Source organism: Dermacentor variabilis, unplaced genomic scaffold (assembly GCF_050947875.1).
Source record: "Dermacentor variabilis isolate Ectoservices unplaced genomic scaffold, ASM5094787v1 scaffold_13, whole genome shotgun sequence".
NCBI lineage: Eukaryota > Metazoa > Arthropoda > Arachnida > Ixodida > Ixodidae > Dermacentor > Dermacentor variabilis.
In genome coordinates, this window is record NW_027460291.1 from 40,277,736 (window position 1) to 40,305,291 (window position 27,556).

The 27,556-nt window shown below is 48.9% G+C and overlaps 1 protein-coding gene across 1 annotated transcript in view; it reads left to right on the forward strand.

The window, feature by feature from the left end:
* Positions 1-918: 918 nt before the first annotated feature.
* Positions 919-27,556, forward strand: part of LOC142566648 (homeobox protein zampogna-like) — a 148,575-nt gene continuing 121,937 nt past the window's right edge. The window contains exons 1-2 of the mRNA XM_075677483.1: positions 919-1,051; positions 24,972-25,117. Coding sequence (XP_075533598.1) covers positions 919-1,051; positions 24,972-25,117 — 279 coding nt within the window. The remainder of the gene's footprint in view (positions 1,052-24,971; positions 25,118-27,556) is intronic.

Below are 27,556 nucleotides of genomic sequence, written 5' to 3' on the forward strand. Positions count from 1 at the left end.
GGCGTTGACGCGTTGACGCACCTTTGAAACACTGTGCAGTCATCTTACCTGTGCCGATTTTTTATTTATTTATTCCGCATAATATTGCGACAACATACATCACTATGCACTTGGTTATGTCCGGCGCGATGGCGCACTTTTTGTAGCTGGGCTAGCGACAGCTTGTGTTTTGTACAAGCGACGCACCACCGCTCCTCGACTGGAAGAAGCACCAACGTGGTAGAACCAGGAAGCGGCCCCATCCCGAGTCGAGTTCTGAGAATCCTCTGTCACCCTCAGCGACTCGGCCGCCTGACAAGGACGGAGAGTTTGCCCCCTCGAGCACATGCGGCTCTCGCCTGCTCTTTCGTAGAAAATAAACTCAGTCTGATTTCTGCCACCAACCGATGCGCACTCCGTTCACGGACGGTGCCAGACTCCGCACGTAACACTGGCGACGAGGCAGGAGTTGCGAAGCGGATAAGTTTTCGAAGTTAAGGCCACGGCTAAAGGACGAATGCACGGTGCTGTCGAGCCTTTCTCGGGCAAATCTAGGGAATCGTGGATCCAGCGCCCAGACAATTACTTCGTGGGGAGTGACGTCAGCGATGAAGCCAGGAAGTGGGCACTTCTTTTCACGCTTTGGGAAGCCGACACTTTGGAACACTGTGTGCGCGCTGATAGCACCGAAGATCCCGGAAGAAGTCAACTTCCATGATTTAGTGACACTTCTCAGGCCGCACTTCGACACCAGGATATCCGAGCTTTCCAGCCGATACGAGTTTCAAGGACCGACCAACGGCCAGGCGAGTGGATCAGCAGCTACGCTGCGGATCTCACAACCTTGGCAGCCGACTGCAACTTTGGAGAGTGCCTTCGGCTACAATATTGACAATGTCATTTGACACCCAAACGACTGCTTCAGCAGCGAACCCAACTATGCCGCCCCAAGATGTGATGCTCCGGAACAGGCTCGCCCGCGGCGTCTGGGACGAACATCGTCCGCAGAGACTCTTAGCAGAAAAACGCCTGACATTTCAACGCGCTTTGGACTTAGCCCTGTCAGCGGAAAGTGCGTCAAGGCATCAGCGAAGTATCACGGGAGACGCAAACTCAGGGGTAATTAATAGGACGGCGCAAATCGAGCCAGGAGGCAAGCATACGTCAGCACGACATTGCTATCGATGCGACGACTTGCACGAACCTGAAACATAAAAATTCAAGACAGCTGAGTGCCGCTTCTGCTGCTAGAAAGGTCGTATGGAGCGTGCATGCATCTCGAAGAAAAAGAAAAGCACGGAACCACGGTCCGACAACAAGTAGCAACGGGCATACAGTGTCAACCCACTACCTATCAATGAGTCCTGCTTCAAGCTACACACAGTGACTGTAGGTACACACTGCCCCAATTTCCTCGTCGACTTGAGAGTGGAGAGAAATACAGTCCAGTTTGAGGTGGACACAGGTGCGGCATGCTCCTTGATAAGCGGGGACGCGGACTACAGAAGGTGGAGGAAAAACACTCCGTGGCTTTCCAGCGAGCCGCTCCATTTGCGTACATGGTCAGGTGAAGAATTACGTGTTCTGAGCTCCGCACAAGTTCGTGTGAGGTTGAGATCAAAGGACTATGTGCTGCCCCAGTTGGTTATGAAGGGCACCGGGTGCAACCTCCTAGGAAGAGATTGGTTTTCGGCACTTCACATTCAGTTGAAGGGGATCAACCACGTTGGAGAGCCAGCGCCAGAAATTACAGAGGTCCTTGGATGACACCCAGATGTCTTCAAGGGAGACAAAGGCAGCTATACGGGTCATTAATTCACATGGAACTCGAAGACGGTGGAACGGTGAAGTTTCGCAAAGCCTATCCGATTTCTTTGGAGCTGCAAGCGCTTATGGAACACGAGCATGATCGTCTAGAGCGCCAAGGCATCCTAAAACCAACAGAGCATATCAAATGGGCAATCCCATTGGTACTTGTTCACAAGACCGACGGTGCACTCAGTGTCTGTGGTGACTACAGGAGCACTGTTAATGCAGCAGCGAAGAAGGCAACGTGCCCGCTACCAACTACAGATGAAGTGTTCGCAAACCTACATGGTGTAACCCTCTTCTCAATGTTAGATCTTTATCAAGCATATCAACAAATGAAAGTTGGCGAAGGAACAACAGCACTGCTCACAGTGAGCACCACCAAACGACTCTTTCAGGGTGGAACACCTCCCGCTCTGAATTTTCCCCTCCACCAGCTATCTTCCAATGCATGATGTAACCCGCCGTGGTTGCTCAGTGGCTATGGTGTTGTGCTGCTGAGCACGAGGTCGCGGGATCGAATCCCGGCCACGGCGGCCGCATTTCGATGGGGGCGAAATGCGAAAACACCCGTGTGCTTAGATTTAGGTGCACGTTAAAGAACCTCAGGTGGTCAAAATTTCCGGAGTCCTTCACTACGGCGTGCCTCATAATCAGAAAGTGGTTTTGGCACGTAAAACCCCAAATATTATTATTATTAATGCATGATGTAGACAACCTTGCTGGGAATTCCAGGGGTGAGTGTTCACCTTGACGACTTCATTCTCAACGTGAATGGTGCAAATAAGCACGCACACCGTCTGAATCAGGTTCTGTGGAGGCTAACTGAGAAAGGCCTACGTCTCAAGAAAGAAAAGTTCAGGTTCGGAATTACGTCAGTTGAGTTTCTTGGACATGAAATTGACGCCAGTGGTGCTCACACCACCGAGAAAAGGTTGAGGCTATACTTCTAGCACCCAAACCCTCTGACAAGGCATGCCTAGGGGCTTTTCTGGGCCTCACTTAATTTGACGACCACTTTTTGGAAAACAGAGCGACGGTCGAGGTGGAGTTGTATAGGCTCCTAGAGAAAAACACCCCCTGGAAGTGGAAGAGCAAGCATCGAGCCGCTTTCAAAGCGCTCGATGATCCGCGCGTCTACAGTGGTCGCTTACTAAGACGAGACGAAGCCCATTCTTTCGGCCGTGGACGCATCGCCGTACGGCGTTGGTCCCGTCCTCGCTCAGGAAGACACTATTTGCCGAGAGGAGCCCGTTGCATTCGCTTCGTGAACACTGGGAACCGCCGAAAAGCACTACTCCCAGCTCAACAAAGGATGTGCAGCAGTAATCTACAGCATCGGTAATTTTCGTCAGTACATCGCTGGCCGGCATGTGACCATAATAAAAGATCACCAGCCGTTGATTCGAATCATGGGTGAAACAAAGCAAGTACGCCAGGTCCTTTCACGAAGGATGACATGACGGTGCCTTAACGTAGCAACGTACGATTACAAGTTGGTGTACAGGCCTGGCCGACTGCAGCCAAATGCGGACGCTCTCAGCAGACTTCCGCTACCGGCACAAGTTGATGAGCCTTATCCCCCGGGAGACGTGCTCATGTTGGCTACCACGCGCATCTTCGAGCTATCACGGCGTGAAGTCGCGCGAATGACTCAAGAGGACTAAGTTTCGTCCCCAGTGCTGCAGGCTGTCTCAAACCGCGAAGTTCGCAAACTGCCAAAAGAAGAGTTTTCATCGTACCGGGCACTGGAGACAGCTTTCAGCGCAGGAAGGATGCCTTGTTAGAGGCTCCAGGATAGTAACTCCAACAAAGGCAAGAAATAACCTTCTTAAGCTAGCACCCGCAAAGCACCGGGTAATTGTGGCCATGAAGGCATGCGTACAAAGTTACTTTTGGCGGCCAGGCATTGACGCAGATACTGATCGGCTTGCTAAAAACTGTGCAACTTGTCAACACCAAAGGGCACCAGCCAGGGCACCGGTGTCCAAATGAGAATGCACAAGAACGCCTTGGCACACAGTTCACGCAGACTTCGTTGGTCCCGTAGAAGGCAGAATGCTACTAATTGTTGGGGACGCATACAGCAAATGGTTGGAAGTGCACTCCATGCGCAACACACAGTCTGCCACATTGATTGAGGAACTCCGGAACCTTCTCGCAGCTTTGGGCTCCACAAAAGCTTGCAACTGATAATAGACCACCCTTCGTTTCAGTATAAGTTGAGAACTTCCTAAAGAAGAATGGGGTGACCCACGTAACTAGCGCACCATATCATCTTGCAACGAATTGGCAAGCAGGAAAGGCTTTTTGAAACAAAACAAGCATGAGCCAAAAACAAGGAGGTGTTGCAAATGGGTCGCAAGCCCCAAGGGTAGCGTTGACCTGGCGGCCTGGGGCACAGCTGGAAGCATTCGAAGGTCCTGGCAAAGGATGAGTCGACTGCTAACAGAACAACTTGTTTATTCTAGCATCGCAGAAGAGCGGCCGGTCAGGCCGACCGAAGTGGAGAAACGCGAGACCACGTTACTCGACTGAAGAAATCGAAGCTTCTCTCTTGGCGTCCGGGGCAGCTGCTTTTATACTCTCGGAGGCGAGGGCAAGAAGGAATGGCGCGCAAGAGGCGCACGTGACGGCGGCGCACGGACACGTTGTGACAAGAAGTGACGTATCCGCCGGGCCAGCGCCGGTCAGACCTCCTCGCTTCACACACACACACACACACACACACACACACACACACACACACACACACACACACACACACACACACACACACGAAGACACGTGGCATTGAAACATGCCTGGACGCGCACAGCAGGAGGCGTTGCAACAGCGCTGAACTGGCCAAAATGTCCGCCGCTGTGAACGAAGCCCCGGCGTCCATTGCATCCGCGCCGGCTATACCGCACGTCGGAGGCGAAACGTAACAGAGGGAACATTCACGTGTAGGCTGGCCCGGTTATTCCTAAAGCAATACATCACCATCAGCATCTCCGCATCAACGGGTAAAACGCCAGCTGCACTTATGTTCTGGCGATAGCTGGATACAGCTCTCACTCGCATTCAGCCACAAGCAAAAGCGAACAAAACCCATACCAACGGCAACAGGAACACAGTGTCGAGAACACTCGGTGTCGGACAAGCAGTTTTCTTTCGAAACTTCTGAGGGTATCCAATGTGGACGGAGGGAACGGTTTTGGAAAAGCTAGGCCACAGATCGCGGCTCATGAAATGCCCTAAAGGTTAGTGCGATGACAACGTGACCACATCAAGGCCGGCGCTTTCAGACACCACATAGTAAATTTGGCGACACAGGATAAGGGCTGTACGCTAACCGCGAGCAGTGTCCCACTCCCATTTATGCTTGAGGTATAAGCAGATAACTCCATGTCGTTGGAGGCCACTCGCTCAGGAACGCTGGAGCCTTCGCAATCATCAGTGAGCAAACCAGAGATTGGTACTCCCCCTGAGACCGAGCCAAATGCGACTGCAGAGACGCGACTACAGCGGGAACGGCGCACTCCGGATCACTACAGCAATTACATCTGAGAAGGGAAGAAGGTGTTATGTACAAGCGATGTACCACTGCTCCTCGGCTGGACGAAGCGCCAGTGCGGAACAAAAAAGAAACGACCCCACCCCAATTAGAGTTCCAAGAATTCTCCCTCATCCCCACCGTCTCTGCCACCGGACAGAGACCGAGAGTTTGCCCCCTCGAACACATCCAGCTTTTGTCTGCGTCTGTTGTAGAAAATAAACTCAATGTGTTTTCTGCCAGCAACCAATGCGCATTCCTTTCATAGACGGGGCCAGACCCTGTACGTAACAGCTTGCAAGTACGCGCGTGTACGTGAACACACTAAGCCAATGAACAAGGGATCTGCCGCAGCGTAGTAGGCTAAAGCACCGCAGCGTTATCTATTAACGTACTCCTATACAGATTGTTCTATTATAGCGGAATACAGCTGTGTTGATTTATAAGTCACTTCTCTTTATCACCGAGCACGCGTATGAATCTTCAACAAAGGCTTGTTGATTTAGCTGCACTTTGCTGCTCACGTTTTTGAGTAGCTGTCAAGTTAATAGTGACCTTATAGTTAATAGGGGAACGTAACACAGAATGAACGAACAGGAGCGCTGTACGGCACACACACACAGAGCTAGTGTTTGTTCATTCTGTGTTACGTCATTGTAATACATTATGTAATTGCGCAAACGACAACTGACGAATAAGGAAACACACAGGACAACATGCAGGTCTTCGCCTGTGGTCGTTTGCGCGGTTACATAATGCTTTCCAATATTGACCACGAACTAGCCCGCCTCTCCCTGTTAAAAATTACGTAATTGTTTCAAAGTGTGCTGCCATATTGCCTCATGGCTAACCAACTAGCCCACCAGTACGTCTTAAGCACTTGATTACAAATATGACAGACATAAAAGTGATATGTGTGTATCAATCAATCAATTAATCAACTTTATTTCCCTTGGAATAGGAGGATAGTCACTTCAGGGAGAGATGCTTATCAGATATGTTTTCAAGAAAAGAATGTGTGGATGAAAACAAATATCAATTCATTTTGCTGAAAAGACACCCCATATAGGCGTGACGTCGTGTAATGTTTCCATTGCTTGTTGGTGCTAAAAATGTCCCTGCAAATAGAAGTAGTGTTATCTCATTCATACCTTAAGAGATACCAGAGGTTTACGGGGGCACACAAGGCAATAATGCCCACGCCAGAAGGCCTAGGTAGCCAATCTGCTGTCCCTTCACAATTTATCCACACCTCTATCACCATTTAAACAGTATACAGCCTATGGCGAAAGTGAATACAAACATGCTTCCCTCTCAGCAATGGTGACAATTAAGAATGATAGCCTTGGGACCGTTTGCTGCTGTCAGCATCATTTATGCATGCGTTCTCTTTTTATTCTTTCCCTAGATAAAAAAGAAGCTTGCACAGGATGCATGAAGTCAGTGAGCTATAGTAAATTAATGTTATTTGATGGAGTTGGGCATGACCCAAATGTCATTCGTGTAGTGACAACCTAACTAGCTAAGGCACAGCCACATTAAAAAGAAAGAGAACTGTATAGGCTAACTAACAGGTACACAGTGCCTGTATTTAATCTCAAAGCAAACCAAGATTATCGAGCGACTAGAGAGATTTAGATTAAGGGGAAGCAAGCGTTGGGTCTCCTCAGTACTTGGGGCCTGTTAGGGTTGGCGTCTTACACCACGTGGCGACAGAAATTTCACCCGACCTTCTACCAGGATTCGCCGAAATGAGGCTTGACTTCTCCTGCGATGCTTAACGTCACGCACCTTGCGCACAAAGGGCCTTCTACCACCCGGCCTTCTATCACCCGGCCTTCTATCACCCGGCCTTCTACCACCCGGCCTTCTACCACCCGGCCTTCTACCACCCGGCCTTCTACCAGGCTTCGTCGAAATGAGGCGCGACTTTTCCCTTCCTTGCTCGGTAATGCCAGAGGAGGAGGGGCCCTCGCTCTGTGCCTGTCACGTGACATTGACGGAAGCAAGATCCCGCCCACACTTGTAGAGAGCCTATTTAAGGGGCTCCGAAATGTACTTTTAGATATACTTCATGCTTTTCTTATTTTCTTTCAACTACCTTTGAATAAACCGTGCAAGTTTCGCACTAGCAAATCGTCTCGCCCTTGCTTGGTCGCCATGGTCTACCGGATGCCTGCAGCCCGCCGACAACGCCACGCTACCCAATTAGTAATGCCGGTCGAACTTCGATAGGCAGGCGCTGCTACTTCTCGGCAGCAGTACGGTACGCTACCCTGGAGTACGCAACGGGCCCCAACGATTGCATCCCCCTTATCTAAAACTCTCTAATAACCTTTGCAATGAGTGCAGTGATCTTGCATGCGAAATGGTTGACGTAGCAAGTCGATTTATATTTGCCTTTCTTAATCAGTAACTGCTTAAACAGGTACATGACAATGAAATGAAATGCTGGCTCATATGGTGCACAAGACGCAACTGGGGCAGAATATTTGCCGTGCCTGCTGTAGCACCAATTTCAACACGCAGTAGCCTGTAGGCAATGAATGCATGCTCACTGTGCCAGTGCAACTTGCACCCACCTCTAATGAAAGAACAGAATTGCATTGTAGACATTATTTCATTAGCACCATGTGTGGAGCAGCACAAGAACGTAAGGGAATGTTTGTTGCCATTTTTTATTTTCATAACCAACCGACAGTTTCTTGGGTGGAGCTCTGTGACGCATTCACAATATGTTCTGTGTATATCTGCAATGCTGGTGTGTTCTATTATCCAGTCACTCCATAAGTAGTCAAACGAATGCAGATAGCCCCATGAACATTGTGAAACGGAACGCAGAAATTCGCTGTTAGGAAGCCGCAGTGGCTCAGACTCTGTGCTGAACATAATATAAAAAAGTGCGTAGTGGTAAATCGGGTGCACATTCACATGTACCATAAAAATCAATATATTACAAGAAATCTGTCACTCGTTCTCGTATTCCTTAGAGTTGCACAAACATTCCTGCAGCATTCTCTGCGGAGGAAAATAACCTTACAAGACACAGCTACTTTTTCGCTCTATTAACACATATAAGCCCCCAGGCTCCCCTGTATCCGTTCACACATGGTAGAATAGCATGGGTGAGCATGGGTGAGCACAATCACCTCTTTCCATTCCACTGAAATGAACGCGGCATGTATTTGGTACCAAAATGTGCTTTAAAGCGTAACTGTTCATCATTATTTAAGCCTCTGAGAAGTAAAAATGGATGTTAAGCCTAGCTGTTGTGGCATTTCATAGGTTCTAACCCACCATGGTATTTCTAAACAAGCAATGATGAAATTAGATGGTCAAGCCATAACATTAATACGACTGAGGTATTGCTTCCCCAGGGAGTCTCACTGCCACTTCCCCAATTTCGTAAATACTGAGACATGTTCATGTTAACTTCATAGCCTGTGTTTTAACACGACAATTAAACCAGAGTAACCAAACAGCCCATATCTCATTCTCTTAATCTCTTGAAGTACTAACTAGCACATGGTATGTAGTCATATTGTATTGTTTGTATGTTTGATGAATTGCAGAAATCATTTTTGTTACTCTTAGAGCCTATGTGATGCTTTCTTTTTTATAATAATTAAGCTAACAACCTTACTTTGTCCATTGCCGTGAGAACTATAACTAACTTCACAGTGGCACTGCATATGTACCCTCAGACCACATCGTAGACATGCTTCTAAAGATATTATAGGTTGGCCACAATCACCATAATTTTGAAAGCCAGATGAACAGTGTGTGAATTCATCTGTATCAAATAAATCTATGTTTCACTGAGAGGCTGTGTATCTGTCTGCGATATAATGATCAATTCAGTATACATATGGCAGAAGAACCGATTACACAAAACAACACAATCAATTCTCCTGAAAAGCTGCTTTTTGCCAGTATTATATGCAGCAAAGTAAGACATTACGAAGCACAACTATGGCTTAGGCGTATCTTTGTGCATTGTATTAGTAGAGGTGGGTAAATGTTAATTTTTTTCAAACACAAATTGAACAAAAATAGTAAGTATCAAATATTACATAGTGACACGATGACGAAGTACTTGTAGTAGCAATATTTATTTGCATATATTTAGGTGCTACATCTTAACGAACTACTGCAAAAGAGAGCTAACTATTGGGACAAAGGATCAGTTTTAAATGCAAGACTACTCATTCTTGTATTGAAAAAACTACTTGAATGGCCTATCAACAACTTTGGAGCCTCGTTGCAAAGAAGCTTTCCAAGAAACAATGGCTGCTGTATGAAGAGCTTCGAAAAATTATACGCAATAAATTGTTTCCAAAAAAACATGGAAGTTGTAGAAAAAAACCACATGTAAAAACACATGTAAAAGGACTCTTTGCAAGGAAAAGAGCACAGACTTGTCGCATAAAAGATAAATCTGCTAGATCAAGAAATGTGTGGTTGGCTTTTGCACAAAAAAGTCTATGAGAAAAGGTTGTGCAAATATGGCTGAAAGATATTTTCGTCAACGTGCTTGCCTTTGGGAGGCTACATACGCTTGTTCACATGCAAGTACCTGTCGCATATTCTTTGTTAAAGAACTTCACTTTATACGTTGACACAAAAGCCTCCTCTGATCACAGAAAAGGAATAGAATTGTCATGTAGTATAGACAACATTTAGATCAATGTAGTATTTTTCACATTATGCAAGTTGCAAGTACTCATGAAACACAAAACTGCAAGAAACAGCATAACAATTTGGCGCAATCCGTAACTGATTATGTAAATGAGGTTCCCATTTCATGTGGCAAAGTTGCATAGGGCAGATAGGATGTGACAGCTGTGATTCAGAGATGCGTCATTGCGTCTGGGCACAAGTATAATATAACTGATCATTGTAGGAATAAACAAATACCAGGCATTGATTCCTATCATGTCATCATGCCACTTGTATCTGAAAAGTGACTAGTATTTCAAGTCAAGCTTGCAACTAACACACTTGCATTGAGAATCACGCTTATGTGCCCATATATGTGTACCTCACCTGTAATGAACTGTTGCTTTAAGTGATGACCAGTTTCATGTCATTCCTGTATGTTGTTTGGTTTTACAATATACACCTATAGAACATTTGGTCAGCGTGATACTACTTTTCCTTGTACATGCACACTGGCTTTTTGTCACCCCACTGACTTGGTATTCATGATAAATACAAATACCAGGTAACTGCAGTAAGCAAAATAGAGCTTTAGACTAAAGTACCGAAACTGCTTTCATTCCAGCGAACACCAAGCAAAGTAGAGGCTCTTTAGAACACAAATCACCTGCAACTTATGATGTAACACTTTTTTCTGCATCCAATGAATTTTAGGATTTCTGCTGTTTACATATACGTTAACCTAATAAAAAGGATGGCGAGCCAAACCTTGCAGTCGTGATACTAGTTACTACGTGCTTTTCTGGACAGTTTGTCCAATACAAGGTGATTTCTACATGGTGACTCATGCAAAGAAATTGTTCCGAATTTTTAACGCATGAAAGATTGTATTCATACTCAGGCTCAAGACGGAAAAAACTGCCAAAACACGTGTCGAGCCGCAATCATTTCCAAAAAATCTGCCAAAGCTGAACACTTCTTTTGTGGTATTTCTGTCAAACAAGGTTCATGAGCGGTTTGCAAAACCATGTAGTGTTGCTTCAGAAGCCCAGTTTAGACGTTGCACGATTGATGCCTCGCTTTAGATGCGTATGTTGGCTCTCTCTGCCCTAAGTATAAAATTTTTTAGCCTCTTAGTAGAGTGCGGAACTCACCAACCAGGCCAACAACTTATTTGTAATCTACAGAGTTAATCTTCTCTCGACATTTTCTGCTGAGGTCGCACACCTACGCAAGATGGAACCCCTCGCGGCCTCCTGAAAACTGTGAAACTGTGAGAACAAGCAATCATTTTCTAAGCTTTCCTTGATTAAGAATGCTTGTGCTCCAACCTCAAGAAGCTGCACTCTCTAGCCGCTCTCATTCATTGAACAGGACTGGTTGAATACTTCTTTTGACGAATCTGTAGCAGAGTTTGCTGGCAGCAAAAGCCACAAGATGCATTTTAGAGGTGAAATTTGTTTATGCTCCCTAATATTATCAGAAGTTTAATTTTTGTATGTGAACAATATCAAGTGTCACAATCCTACTGTTTAATCTGGGAGCCTAAGTAGCGCTAGAAACACAAGAGCAGACAGAGACACGGCAACACATGGTGCCATGTGTTGTCGTTGTTATGCCTATCCTTGCATTTAGCGCTATTAGGATCGCAGTATTACAGACTAACTAGCCTGAATTGCCGCCTTTGTCTACTTGTTTATTACTACCTTCTTCTATTGGTGAGCTCTGTGAAAAACGGTTGATCATTGGTATCGTTTTCTGTATCAGGTCTGAAGTGCTTGTCAGAATTGCACACGCTATAAATCTAGAATTCCACTTTATGGTTCAAGGTGGGGCCGTACAGTATGAATCATACTTGTCGTGGTCGAGTGACAAGCTGACGAGTGTGCCTATGTGTAAAGCTGCTACCCTGTGGTACCTGCCAGGTTCCACATGTTCGTCTTGATAGCAAACAGACCTAGCTTGTGACATGACCATGTGTGGTGTCATAGCGGTGCCAACCTGTGATTTTTGTTTTTGCAGAGCATAGCGGCCAATTAAATACTCTAGACAAGTGTGACTTACACTATACATGTTCTTTCTGCTATTCAATGATTTTTAGTGACACATATGCAGAGCAATTTAATATGTCCATGTATAACTAAAATGTTTGTTGCTTTACAGCAAGCAGTTCTCCTCTTCCCGACTGATGGTATTGAAGCAGTTAGTGAATTTGAGATTAACACCACAGTTACATGAAAGCAATGAGCCCAACAAACAGTAATGTTTGCCTAACAATATAAGCAAAGGAAAAGAGACCTTTTCACGAAGCAGACATGTTGCAAATGGTAAACCAAGATGCAAAACGCCCTGGTACATGTATGTTCATAGGCAAATATCATTTCATATAAAAATAAACTTGAGAACCGTACAAGGCCCCTGGAACAGCTTAAATATTTGACACCCTAACTGATCACCGTGATCGTTGTCAGTAACATAGCATCACTGCTGCCCCGAAACAAATGTAGCCGCTCGCCTCAAAATTTCTTCATCCGACACTGGATACTACATCCTTTATTTCAGCCATGTAAACATTTCATGAACGCCCAGAACATCCTAAGGTTGATTTCAGTGGCAATGATTTGAATTTCAAACGCATCTTTTGCATTTACAGGTTTGATTCCTTAAATGAAAGAGGTGCATGTAGTAAAAAAACACTACTTCATAGAATTTCTCTACCGACATAAATATATGCAGGAAACTATTACACAGATATAGAAATTCGTTGACAATACAGAACGCTAGAAAGGCCTAATTGATCAGTGTATAATTAATTTACTTCCCCGCTGTAACAGGATAAGTGATGACGGTAGCGAGAAAACGCCAAGTAGACGCTAAGCAGAAGCTGCGCCGCAAGTGAACATTTATGAGGGTGTTCATCCTTACTGCTTACTAAGGAGGCTGCACGGTAAATGGAGGCAAAGTGTACAGGTGAAGGGAAGCTCCGCTGTCGCATGCACGTAAACAAAGCTTATGGTTATGGCATCAAAACATTTTTTTGCGTCAATCCACCAACCACGGAGCATGTATCGACAACATGGCAAGCAGACACCGAGCAGACGAAGTGGCGCGGATGAACACACCTTGAGGGACGTTCAGCCTTCCTATTCGCTAAGGGGGCCGGGGCCAGCAGATTCCCCAGTGCTGCAAGGAACTATTGATATGGAGTACAGCTCACAGAACACATTGTTAGCGTGAAAGGTTGGGCAGTCGCAGAGAATGTGCTTTGCTGTGTCGTCCCATGTACAAAAACATTGGATAAGGCGCATTTGCAGTTGGCGTTACAACACATAACACTTAGCACAAAATGAATAATTGCAATACGTGGAGCAGTGATATAACTTCTAAGCTGTTCCCTAACTTCCCCTCTTCAGAAAGTGTGGAATGTGCACAGACAGATTTGGAAGAAAACGTGTACAAAGCAAGGAATCTGGTTTGATACAATACCTACGTTAAGATGCATAAGAACATAAGCAAACAGGGATGCTTCTGCAATGTTTATTACTTCAAAGCACATGCAATTGACAGACAAAAATCACACACGATTACGACACTGCCTAATACAAATTTGAGTGCAGTTCTACACGTGTTGTCATTTCGCGATATAGTGGCTGGTGTGGACAATCGGTCTCGTGTGGCTTGTTGTAAACGGAGTGAAATTTGGCGCCACTGCCTTGCTAATCTGGAGATTGCGTGAGCCAGCGCATGGGTGACGCGTGGGCGTGATTCACAGAAACCGCCACCAACAAACCTCTCAGACATTGCGTTCTACTCTTGCACCATCTCGTATCTACCTACGCCACACTTCGCTTTTCTTCTCACGCTTTCGCCATACACTCTGCTTTCTGCCTCATGGTAGCGCTGCAACTTCCTCTCCGCTTTCCTCCGCGGGCCCATTCTCTCTCGCCACTTTTTTCATCTCCCACTGCATGCTGCGTTCGCTCTCATCTTTTGCTGTGCTCGTTCTCTCGGCTTAAGCGAGCGAGCGAGTCGACCTCATAGCACCGCAAAAGCTCAATGGCATGTGCTCCAAAGTAAATGGAATAACAAGCGAAAGGAATACCCTGAATGCATGCAATATAAACCATGTTAAATGCTTGGTTGAATGCGCGATGGACGTGGTCTACAAGACACCATTTACACGTTGGTCTGAGTACTGGGGACAAACAGGCAGGTGCGTAAATGATTGACTGCGTGCACATCGATATAACTGCAATCTGACCCAAGCAGCCTGAGACTTTGCCATACATTGCGCTTGGCCACCCCACAAATGCCTATTTTGCTCTCAAAACGTGAATGAGACAGAGAAGCACTATCAACGACGCACGAAAGTACGGCGCGCGCCTGACTCCTCTCCCGTGCATTATGCGCAAGGCCGCCACCACTGGCGCGTCCATCGGCGCGAACTCCGCGTATAGTGCCATGCCAGGCCGACTCGCTGCGAAGGTGAAAGAGGCGTTAAGCGCTCCCCATACGTGGCCCGATCCCGAAGCTGTTGCTATGCCGGGCCGACTTGCTGGGGAAGTGAAGCAGGCGTTAAGCTCTCCGCATACGTTTGCGAATCTCGAAGATCGTGCAATTCCCGGCCCACCCACTCCGGATGGGAAGCAGGCGTTAAGCACTCCCCACACGTCGGGCGATCCTGAAGATAGTTCAATGCCTGCCGACCCGCTGCGGAGGAGAAGCAGGCGTTAAGAACCTATCACACGTGGGCCAATCCCGCAGATATTGCATAGGAGGGCCGACCCGTGGCGCAGGTGAAGCAGGCGTTAAGCATTCCCAATAGGAGCGCCAATCTCGATTTACTGCAATGCTGAGCCGACCCACGGCGCAAGTGAAGCAGGCGTTGAACACTTCCCATAAGTGGGGCGATCCTGAAGGTAGTGCAATGCCGCGCGGATCGGCGGTGCAGGTGAAGCAGGAGCTAATATCACCCCATACGTGTGCCGATCACAAAGATAGTGCAGTGCCGGGCCCACCCGTGGCGCAGGTGAAGCAGGCGTCAAGCACACCCCATACGTGGGCCGATCCCCCATATAGTGCAATGCCCGGCCGATCGCTGCGTAGGTGAAGCAGTCGTTTAGCATTCCGCCTACATGGGCCCATCTCAAAAATAGTGCTATGCCGCACCGACCCACGGTGCAGGTGAAGTAGGCGTTAAGCACTCCCCATACGTGAGGCGCTCCTGAAGATAGTGCAATGCCTGGTCGACCCGCTGCGGAGGAGAAGCAGGCGTTAAGAACTCCACATACGTGGCGCGATCCTGAACATAGTGCAATACCGCGCGGATCCGCCGCGGCGGAGGTGAAGCAGGCGTTAAGAACTCCCCATACGTGTGCCGATCACGGAGATAGTGCAATGCCGGGCCCACCCGCGGCGGAGGTTAAGCAGGCGTTAAGCACACGCCATACGTGGGCGGATCTCCCATATAGTGCAATGCCCGGCCGACTCACTGCCTAGGAGAAACAGGCGTCGAGCACTCAGCATACGTGGGCTGATCCCAAAGATAGTGCAATGCCGCGCCGACCAACGGCGGAGGTGAAGTAGGCGTTAAGCACTCCCCATACGTGGGCCGATCCCGAAGCTGGAGCAATGCCGGGCCGGCCCTCAGTGGAGGCGAAGCAGGCGTTAAGAAATCCCCACACGTGGATCGATCCCGAAGCTGGTGCAATGCCGGGCCGACTTGCTGGGGAAGTTAAGCATGTGTTAAGCACTCTCCACACGTGGGCCGATACCTTAGCTATTGCAATACCGCACAGACCCGCGGCCCAGGTGAAGCCGGCGTTAAGCACTCCCCATACGTGGGCCAATACCGAAGATATTGCATTGCAGGGCCGACCCGCGGTGCAGGTAAATCAGGCATTAAACATTCCCCATAGGTGAGCCGATCCCGATTTACTGCAAAGCTGAGCAAACCCGCGGCGGATGTGAAGCATGCGTTAAGCACTCCCCGTACGTGGACCAATCGCGCAGATACTGCATTGCAGGAACGACCCGCGGCCCAGGTGAAGCAGGCGTTAAGCATTTCCCATAGGAGGGCGGATTCCGATTTAGAGCAATGCTGAGCCGACCCGGGGCAGAAGTGAAGCAGGCGTTAAGCACTACCCACACGTGGCGCGATCCTGATGATAGTGCAATGCCGCGCGGATCCGCAGTGGAGGTGAAGCAGGAGTTAAGAACTCCCCATACGTGTGCCGATCACGAAGATAGTAGTGCGATGCCGGGCCCACTCGCTGCGTAGGTTAAACAGGCGTTGAGCATTCCGCATACGTGGGCCGATACCGAAGCTATTGCAATACCGCAGCGTCCCGCGGCCAATGTGAAGCCGGCGTCAAGCACTCCCCATACACGTGCCGATTCCGAAGTTAGTACAAAGCCGGGCCGACCCGCTGCGGAGGTGAAGCAGCGCGTTAAGCACTCCCCATACTTGGGGCGATCCTGAAGAGAGTGCAATGCTGCGCGGGTCCGAAGTGGAGGTGAAGCAGGCGTTAAGAACTCCCCATACGTGGAAACATCACGAAAATAAGTGCGAAGACGGGACGATCCGCTGCGGAGGTGAAGCAGGCGTTAAGCACTCCCCATAGGTGGGGCGATACTGAAGTTAGTGCAATGCTGCGTGGATCCGAAGTGGAGTTGAAGGAGGCGTTAAGAACCCCCCATACGTGGGCCGATCTCGAAGATAGTGCAATGCCGGGCCCACTCGCGGCGGACGTGAAGCAGGCGTTAAGCACTCGCCATACGTGGGGCGATCCTAAAGATAGTGCATTGCCGCACGGATCCGCGGTAGAGGTGAAACAGGCGTTAAGAAGTCCCCATACGTGTGCCGATCACAAAGTTAGTGCAATAGCGGGCCCACCCACGGCGGAGGTGAAGCAGGCGTTGAGCAGACCCCATACGTGGGCCGATCCCCTATATAGTGCAATGGCCGGCCAACTCGCTCCGTAGGTGAAGCAGGCGTTGAGCACTCCGCATACCTGGGCTAATCCCGAATATGGTTCATGCCGGGCCGACCCGCGGTGGAGGGGAAGCACGCGTTAACAACTCCCCATACGTGGCCCAATGCCGAAGCTATTGCAATGCCGGGCTGACTTGCCAGGGAAGTGAAGCAGGCGTTAAGCTCTCTGCATACGTGGGCGAGTCCCGAAGCTCGTGCAATTCCCGGCCCACCCGCTACGGATGTGAAGCAGGCGTTAAGCACACCCCATGCGTGGGGCGATACTGAAGATAGTGCAATGCCTGGCCGACCCGCTGCGGAGGAGAAACAGGCGTTAAGAACTCCCCATACCTGGACCAATCCCGCAGATATTACATTGCAGGCCCGATCCGCGGCGCAGGTCAAGCAGGCGTTAAGCATTCCCCATAGGAGGACCAATCCCGATTTACAGCAATGCTGAGCCAACCCGCGGCGGAAGTGAAGCACGCGTTAGACACTCCCAACACGTGGGCCGATCCCAAAGCTGGTTCAATGCCAGGCCAACCCGCCGCGCAGGTGCAGCAGGCGTTAAACACTCCCCATACGTGGCGTGATACTGAAGATAGTGCAATTCCGCACGGATCCGCGGTGGAGGTGAAGCAGGCGTTAACAACTCCCCATACGTGTGCCCATCACGAAGATGGTGCAATGCCGGGCCCACCCGCGGCGGACGTGAAGCAGGCGTTAAGCACACCCCATACGTGGGCCGATCCCCCATATAGTGCAATGCCCGGCCGACTCGCTGCGTAGGTGAAACAGGCGTTGAGCACTCCGCATACGTGGGCCGATCACAAAGATAGTGCAATGCCGCGCCGACTAACGGCCGAGGTGAAGCAGGCATTAACAACTCCCCATACGCGACCCGATCCCGAAGCTGGTGCAATGCCGGGCCGACTTGCTGGGGAAGTGAAGCATGCGTTAAGCACTCCCCACACGTGCGCCGATACCGAACCTATTGCAATGCCGCACCGATCCGCTGCGGAGGTGAAGCAGGCGTTAAGCACTCCCTATAGGTGGGGCGATCCTGAAGTTAGTGCAATGCCGCGCGGATCCGCGGTGGAGGTGAAGCAGGCGTTAAGAACTCCCCATACGTGGGACGATCCCAAAGCTGGTTCAATACCGGGTCGACCCGCTGCGGAGGCGAAGCAGTCGTTAAGTACTTCCCATATGTGTGCTGATACCGAAGATATTGCAATACCGCACCAACCCGCGGCCGAGGTGAAGCCATCGTTAAGCACTCCCCATACTTGAGCCGATCACGAAGCTAAGTGCGAAGCCGGTACGACCCGACGCGGAGGTGAAGCAGGCGTTAAGCAATCCCCATAGGTGCGGACATCCTGAAGATAGTGCAATACAGCTCGGATTTTGGGTGGAGGTAAAGCAGGCGTTAAGAACTCCTCATACGTGGGCCGATACCGATTTACTGCATTGCTGAGCCGACCGCAGCGGAAGTGAAGCAGGCATTAACAACTCCCCATACGAGGGGCGATCCTGATGATAGTGCAATGCCGCGCAGATCAGTGGTGGAGGTGAAGCAGGCGTTAAGATCTCCCCATACGTGGGCCGATCACGAAGATGGTGCAATGCCGGGCCCACCCGCGGCGGAGGTGATGCAGGCATTAAGCACACCCCATACGTGGGCCGATCCCCCATATAGTGCAATGCCCAGCCGACTCGCGGCGTAGGTGAAACAGGCGTTGAGCACTCTGCATACGTGGGCCGATCCCAAAGATAGTGCAATGCCGCGCCGAGAAACGGTGGTGGTGAAGCAGGCGTTAAGCTCTCACCATACGTGGGGCGATCCTGAAGATAGTGCAATGCCTCGCCGACCCGCTGCAGAGAAGCAGGCGTTGAGAACTCCCCATACGTGCACCAATCCCGAAGATATTGCATTGCAGGGCCGAGCCGCGGCACAGCTAAAGCAAGCGTTAAGCATTCCCCATAAGTGGGCCGATCCCGATTTACTGCAATGCTGAGCCGACTAGCTGCGGAGGTGAAGCAGGCGTTAAGCACTTCCCATGCGTGGGCCGATACCGAAAATATTGCAATACCGCACCGACCCACGGCCGATGTGAAGCAGGCGTTGAGCACTTCCCATACGTGGGGCGATCCTGAAGTTAGTACAATGCTGGGCCGACCCACTGCGGAGGTGAAGCAGGCGTTAAGCACTCCCCATACGTTTGGCGATCCTGAAGTTAGTGCAATGCCGCGGGGATCTGCGCTTGAGGTGAAGCAGGCTTTAATAACTTCCCATGCGTTGGCCGAACACGAAGATAGTGCATTGCCGGGCGCACCCGCGGCGGAGCTGAAGCAGGCGTTAAGCATTTCCCATACGTGGGCCGATACTGAAGATATTGCAATACAGCACCGGCCCATGGCCGAGGTGAAGCAGGCGTTAAGCACACCCCATACATGGGCCGATACCGAAGATAGTGCAAAGCCGGGCCGACCCGCTGCGGAGATGAAGCAGGTGTTAAGCACTCCCCATACGTGGGGTGATCCTGATGATAGTACAATGCCGCGCGGATCCGTGGTGGAGGTGACGCAGGAGTTAAGAAGTACCCATACGTGGGCCGATCCGGAATATAGCGCAATACCGGGCGGTCCGCGGCACTGGTGAACCAAGCGTTAATATCCCCCCGTACAAGATATACTCCATCGCGATAACGCCGTTATCGCGGACGTCGCGATAACGAAGATTGTAGCGGCTTTCATCCTGGAGTTGTTGAACGCGTAGACGGTTTCTTGCAAATTGACGGGCTCTCACAGTTCGCTGTAAGGACCTGGAGACGGCGACACCGAGGACATCGCCTTCGATGTGAGGCAGGATTGCATCGAGCGTCGTAGTTACCTCTGTGCCGTACAGGATACTGAACAGTGTGACTCCTGTAGTCTGCTGGATGGCGGTGTCGTATGCAAACGTCACATAAGGGAGCACATAATCCTACGTTTTGTGCTGGGCGTCCACGTACGTTGATAACATGTGTGCCAACATATTATGAGGCCGTTTCGCGAGCCCATTAGCGTGTGGGTGGTAGGCCGTGTTTTTTTGCTGAGCTGTATGGCTGTAGTGGAGAATGGCCTGCATAATGTCGGTCCTGAAAGATGTCCCTCGGTGCGTGATAACTTCTGGAGAGCCATGGTGCAGAAAAACTTGACGGACAAAGAACTTGGCAGCTTCTTCAGCAGTTCCCCGTAAAAATACAGCTGGTTCTGCGTGGCGTGTCATGTAGTCTGTTGCGACGATAACCTGCCTATTTCCAGACACCCGCTGTGGTTGCTCAGTGGCTATGGTGTTGGGCTGCTGAGCACGAGGTCGCGGGATCGAATGGCGGCCGCGGCGGCCGCATTTCGATGGGGCGAAAACACCCGTGAGTTTAGATTTAGGTGCACGTTAAAGAACACCAGGTGGTAGAAATTTCCGGAGTCCTCCACTACGGCGTGGTTTTGATACGTAAACCCACAATTACTTTTTATTTCTAAATGCTGACGTCGGGAATGGTCCAAGGAAGTTCATGGCCAGCAGCTGTAACGGTTACGACGGTGGTGGAATGGGGCTCAGTAGCCCAGCCGGTTTAACAGGTGGTGTCATGCGGCGTTGACAGTAACGGCCATTGCGTTTGTAACTGGCCACTGCGGCAGCTAGGTGATGCCAGTATTAATGGCGGGAAATTCCACTAAGCGTTCGGGCCAATCCCAGATGTCCGAAGCTTGGCTCATCGTGGCAGGCATGGCGTATTTCCTCCCGCATACTAGCTGGGATGACGAGGTAGCATTTTGTCGCTGTACATACAAGTTCTTATTTACTAGCACATTGTTTCGAATACAGAAACTGAAAAGTGCACGCTTAAATGTATTCCCTCAAGGTAAGGCTGCGTAATTCAGGGTCGTCGTGCTGCTGCTGGGCAAAGAAATAACTCATATTCGTCGGTGTCCTTTGGGGGCATGTCTAGAGGTGCTCGGAACAGGCAGTCGGCGTCGGAATGTATTCTTCCTGTCTTGTATACAATTATAACGTGAAATTCCTGCAGTCTTAAGCAGCAGTTGGCGAGGCGTCCGGCAGGGTCCTTCAAGTTCCGAAGCCAACAAAGGTCGTGGTGGTCGGTGACCACCTTGAAGGCCTCCCATACATGTAGGGACGAAATTTGGACGTCGCCCATACCTTAAATAGACATTCCTTTTCACATGTCGAATAATTCGACAAAACCGGCTGGCAGAAGCGATTGAATTTTTTTTGCCCGTTCTTCTACTGTACTAGTACAGCGCCCACACCGATACCACTTGCGTCGGTGTGAATTTCTGTTGCGGGAGTGTCGCCAAAACTGTCGAGTATTGGCGGCGACTGTGGTAGGCGCTGAAGCACTTTTCGTACGCCTAAATTAACGCTCATTATAGAATATAAAGACGTCAAATAAACGGACACACACAAGAGAAGAGAACGGTACAGGGCACCACTCGCAACTGTTTTATTCACAGAACGCAGGCACATATATACCGCCAGTCAACACATGCGTACAGCGCAACCTTTTTCATTCACGCATCTAATCAACATTCATGACACACAACGCACAAGAAACCTCATCTCGGCCTTATATAATGATATGGAAGTTTCGCTAACGCACAAGCTGCCTTTCTTGCCTATGTGAATAAACTTGCGTTCTGTGAATAAAACAGTTGCGAGTGGCGCCCTGTCCCGTTCTATTCTTTTGTGTGTGTCCGTTTATTTGGTGTCTTTATATTTTATAATGATCAGCTACCAACTAGCCCAACAAGAAGTGCTTTTCGATTAACGCTAGTTCGCGTGTGAAGCGTCGACGTCTTTCTTCGTTAGAAGTGAGTGGCTCGCCGGTTCGGGAAAAGTCTGGTACGAAGCGTCGATAGTTGGCGCAAAGTCCCAAGAACCTGCACACACCTTTCTTATCAGGTGGTTGCGGAAAGTATTGAATCGCAGATGTCTTGTCAGGGTTGGGGTGAACTCTTTTACTGTCTACTACGTGACCAAGGAACCTAAGTTCTTTGTATGCGAAGCGACATATTTGGGATTTTATTGTCAGTGCAGGGGCCTTGATTGCGTTTAGCACCATCTTTAGCCGGCGAAGAAAGATGTTCTTGAAAATTTGGGGAGAAAACAATGACATCGTCCAGGTACACCAGACAGGTACCCCATTTCAGACCTACACACGCACTGTCCATTACCCTTTGGAACGTGGCGGATGCATTGCACAGGCAAAATGGCATCACCTTGAACCTCTTCTGCCTGTTATCTCCTAGTTACTGCCACTGTTCTCGTTGCCCCTTCTGCCGATTACGATATTCCACTTGTTCTTTTGCGTTAAAACGCCGTTTCTCCGTTTCCGCTGGCTTACGTTTCTACGGTGCCATTGCAAGAACTCGTCTCGGCACATCCGCCGGTTCAAGGCAATCGTTTGAACTTAGCCCAACCGCTACCAAAACAATTTTTTTTGCCAAACTACATCTACCAATCCGGTAGCCTTATCATTATATGCACTTTTATTGCATCAAATGACCAATTAGAGGTGAAGGCGACGTGTGTAGTTCTTTTTTATCAATTCTAAAACTTCCAATCATCTACAGTTACACTAATATATTGGTTAAATGTCTTATGTTGACCACCAATTACGCAGTTTTTTTGAAGTTACAAATTGTTACGGGAAATACACGCTTTCTGCCGGGTACTCACCAAAGTATGCTTACACATTAATATAGGTGAACTTACTTTATTTCCTTTTTGCATCCTAGCATAGCGCAAGAAACATTGACGGTCATTTTAAAAGTTAACTTCAAAATTCTCATGGTAAAACGTTTCATGCGACATAAAATCCTTTTGGCCATTGTTTGCCAAATAGTAAAGCTTTGGTAGCTATATTCGCTGTTCACTTCCTTATACATCTTATGGAAGGGTTGCCTTTCTGGGAAAGTAATACCTCAGCTCATGCGAAAACCAGCCAGGGAATATTCTGCTTCTGCAGTATTCTAGTTACGTAGTATTCGACAGCACTTTGTACAGTTGATGTAAGCTGGTCGCCGCTTGAATAAGAGTCATTGTTATGTGAGAAGCTGGACGAATCTCACCTAGTAAGGCGATTGTAGGGAGCACGTCGGTACACCCGTTTCGAGACTGCATGGTCTCGGCCCTGAATTAAAGACAAATAAAAAGAAGTCGTGAATGCGGGACGAAAAATACCAACTGGGAAAAGAAGAACAGATGTGAAAAATTGCAACGTTGAATAAAAAGAGGTGCAAAACATTCCCAGTGCAATTAGGCGTCACATGGTATTGCCAGAGGCCATTGTAGTTTCTAAGTTTGACACTAAAGCCCGGTCTTTCACGAACTAAGACACGCTCGTTTCCCATTAAACCTCTACACCCGTAAACCTTTGGCAGAATAAAAGCTCCATAATTATGTACTTTATATTTTGAAAAGTGAAGTCGATCTTGTAGCGCTCGAAGTGGCTGATAGAGAAATGGGCATTAGAACTCGCGGGAAAGTAATATCAGCCAAGCAAGCAGGCGCTTTGAATTCCAGCCACAAGCATTCGTCGTACGTTTTACGCTTTTCGCGCCTAAGCAGATAAAGCTTCGACTTGCATGCTATTAAAACACCGCCGCCAAACCTAACCGTATCGACATACTTCCTGTCTGCTCTGAATACAGACCATTCATCAGTGAAATAAGACTCGCTTTTGCGCAACTATTTTAACTGTGTCTCTGTTATTCTAATCATACTGGCACATGTACTTGTTTACCTTTTTTCGGGTGACCGCTCTTCACCGTCTAACAAATGTTATTGCCCAGACCGGGACGTGCGCGCAGGTATCGGAAGTTTCACGAATGTTATCAATGGTTCTATGTGCTCTCTGTTCTCATCGAAGCTTTTGTAATCCGATTGCATGTGCGAGGCGAATTGTGTAGAACTTTCTCGAAGACGCGCGGGCACCAGCGATTATTCTGGAACCTTCGGTGACTCGTGTATAAAAGCAGACGCGCTTGCGTCGCAGATCAGATTTCGACGATCGCTGACCATGTTCGCCGCTATCGTTGTTCTTTGAGTGTAGCTTGATTTTCAGGACACAGGTTCACCCAACAAAACGCTTGTTTCGTCATTCACAGTTCTGCTGCCTTCTTCACTATCACTACTACGTGACAATATCATTCTAGAACCAAGTACATTTAAAATTAAACCCACCCTAAGTTGTCAAACATCTCGCATTTTGGTAATGAACATTATCCTTACTCATTCATCATCAGATTGTTCTTATTCTGCAAAAAATGCCGAGAGGGAGACATCCTTTCAATGAAAGGACGAAGCATAGACATGCCCTTTTATTGGAAGGACGTGTTTGATTTGAAACGATTGACATGATTGAAACGATTTTAAACGACGCGATTTGTAAGGTCTCGAAAAGGGGTAGGGTGGCTGAATAATCGCGTGTCGATATTTGCTAAAGTGTGCTTCGGTATCCAAAATCATATTTTGGCACTGGAAATCTGTGACATGTTAAATTTTCTACAAATGATCTAGCGGGCGTTTTACGTGGTAATATAGTTTTAGGGTGTGCAGTGTTCCGGTAAACGCGGGCGGCTTATCGGATGAGCGGAGCCGTAAACGTGAGCGAGCGGAGCGGTGTAGCTACGCGGTGGAGCATAGCTCAACCATACAAACACCGAGCTAATGCTGCTAACCGAGTGTGTTCTTTATCGCTGCTGGTCTAAATGTGCGCAGCGGCGTAAATGCATCATGGATCGCCGCTGCCGAAAATTTACGCCAGCAGCGAAGTAGAATACACTTGGCTGATGCAATATTAGCTCCTTCTTTCTTTCATTCAGCGGTGCGCCACAAGGTAGCAGCACCTGTCAAGCCACTCACGTTCACGCCTCCCACTCATCTGGCAAAACGCACAGTCCGCCTGCGATTAGCGAATTACCGGACATCTCTCTAATGATGTCTTTCAGATGCCGAGGACAAGAAGAAGCGCTGCCGAGCAGCCTTCTCGCACGCCCAGGTGTACGAGTTGGAACGGTGCTTCAGCGTTCAGCGCTATCTCACCGGAGCTGAACGGGCCGATCTAGCGCAGGCGTTGAAGCTCACAGAGACACAGGTGGGCATTTTCTCGGTGCTCTGAGGGACTGTGTTCCAGTGCAGCTGCGTAGACAGCGGCCATCGTGTTCCAATGCCATGTTTTCCCCATATCTATTTAGATAGATAGATAGATAGATAGATAGATAGATAGATAGATAGATAGATAGATAGATAGATAGATAGATAGATAGATAGATAGATAGATAGATAGATAGATAGATAGATAGATAGATAGATAGATAGATAGATTCATCGGATCTGAAGTCGCCAAACAATGATTCTCAATTAAATATCTTTTAAGCATACAAAAGAAAAGGTACCCTTGAGAGTGCATCACGCCTGAATTGCTCCCTCTGGACGATGGACAATGTCCGGAAGAGGAGACATGCCCGTGACACGCACTAGAAAGGCGTCGCAAGCGACTTGCGTATAGTCTGTAGACAGATGAAAAAATTATGGTGTTTTTAGGTGCCAAAACCACTATCTGATTATGAGGCACGCTGTAGTAGTGGACCTCGGAGGTTTGGGCCACCTGGAGTTCTTTAACGTGCATCAGTATCTGAGTACACGGGTCTTTTTGCATTTCGCCCCCATCGAAATGCGGCCGCCGTGGCCAGGATTCGATCCCGCGACCTTAAGCTTAGCTGCCCAACACCAGAGCCACTAAGCCACCACGGCGGGTTTGCAGACACCGGGACAGTCACGGTATTGCGATAAGGCCTTCATAACGGTAGGTGGTGCTAAAGCGCAGCATTGCTAAGTCTTCTGTATCTGAAACGAGAAAGCGGCGTGCGTAGCTTGCGCTCGCGCTGACATATGTGGTTTTATCTCGACATTTTATTGTCTGACGCGTTCCGCGCTATCCTTGTTCACTGAGTGCCGTCAAGCAGGTGAGTGAGAAACTAGGGGTATCCTGCACTGCACACCCGAGCTTTACTGCACGCAGAACGTGATCGCTCTTGACGACGGATTTAGTATTTACAGTTATTTTAAAATCTTCACAGACTCACACTTGGCCAGCAAGCTTTAGTTTGGGCCCAACTGCGATGCCGCTTATTCAAATATATGCGAAACGCAGCAACGCTTTTCTGAGTTAACCAATTAGTTTTACGAAATTTGTAGCATTTGAGAGAGTAGGATAAAGTATCTTGACTGTTAGAAGCGGAATTGTGATTTAGGGCTAATTTAAAGGAATTTTAACAAATCGGTAAGCTTGAAATAAATTACACGAAGTTTACAAATTCGTAGCTCTGTGCCAAGAACAGATATCGTAGTTATGTAGACGGAATCAGTTAACTTTCTTTCCCTCAACACTAGTTGAGGAGGGAAGGTGGCTAAGGTCCGAAGTCGGCGCCCCTCAAAGGCTCGAGTGCACGGTGGCAGCGCGAAGGAAAAACCATTGTCCTGTGAAGAGACGTTTTTTCAAACGCCAAGGCGTCTGTCCGGGTACAAGCACGAACCTCCCCTCTCCTTCACCCAACCAAAACATCACTTTTTAAACCCTCAGTTGCACAACAGAGTCAAAACCAGCCAATCACACATGCGTGTTCACACCATTGCAACCAGTAGCACAAAATTTAGGTGACGGACACCACATTAGTCATAACAGTGGCACACTTCACAACACGCAAGGGGATGGGTCTGCTCAAAGACACGTGTCACCTGCCTCTCCCCTACGTTAGGCTCCGAGTATCGGCCTTGGTGTCCTCTGGCACCTGAGGGCCGGCTCAAGCTCGCACTTGTAACCACAAATTGCCCGTGTCGCTCCACTATCTCCTGCAACAAGCGGCCACGGAAGCTGCCGAGGATGTTCCCACGAAACTACCGCTTATTAACGGCATGTATGCCGGACAGTGGGCTGCCCTCACAGCACTAAGAAAACTTGGTCCCCCGTGCAGCTGTGCTTCGGTTCACTTGAACGCTCCAAACACCGTAATTGGGGCCCGATGGCGATCCCACACAAAAGCACGCATCGGTCGCAGCCAGCTAACTGGTCGTAAAAATGACGCCATTTTCTCAAGGCATTCGCAAAAGGCACGCGCAGATACCACACAATAACACCGAAACCGGATGGCCATGTGTCGCGTCGCCGAATTTCCGTAACTACGCTTACCGGTCTGGCGGCGAGGCCCACAAAGCGCCGTCGCAACCGAAAAGGCCAACGGGACATCTAGGAAGCGCGTGGGCGTTAAGGCACGTTCACACCGAAGGCGGAGCGGACAAGCGGACAAGCGGATGCGGCAAAGCGGCCGCGGATTTTCCGCTTTGCGGAAAATACGCGGCCGCTTGGCCGGATCGCGCCCGGACCGATTTTTTCCGCGCGGACAAGTTGGCCGCTTTAGCCGCAGCCAATCAGAGCCCGACACTGAGGAAGCGCTGGTGAACGAATGTAAACAAATGTTTTTCTCTGGGCTTTTCGCTTATGTTCTTGAAAAGCCTAAAAACGGCAAGTTGGGCC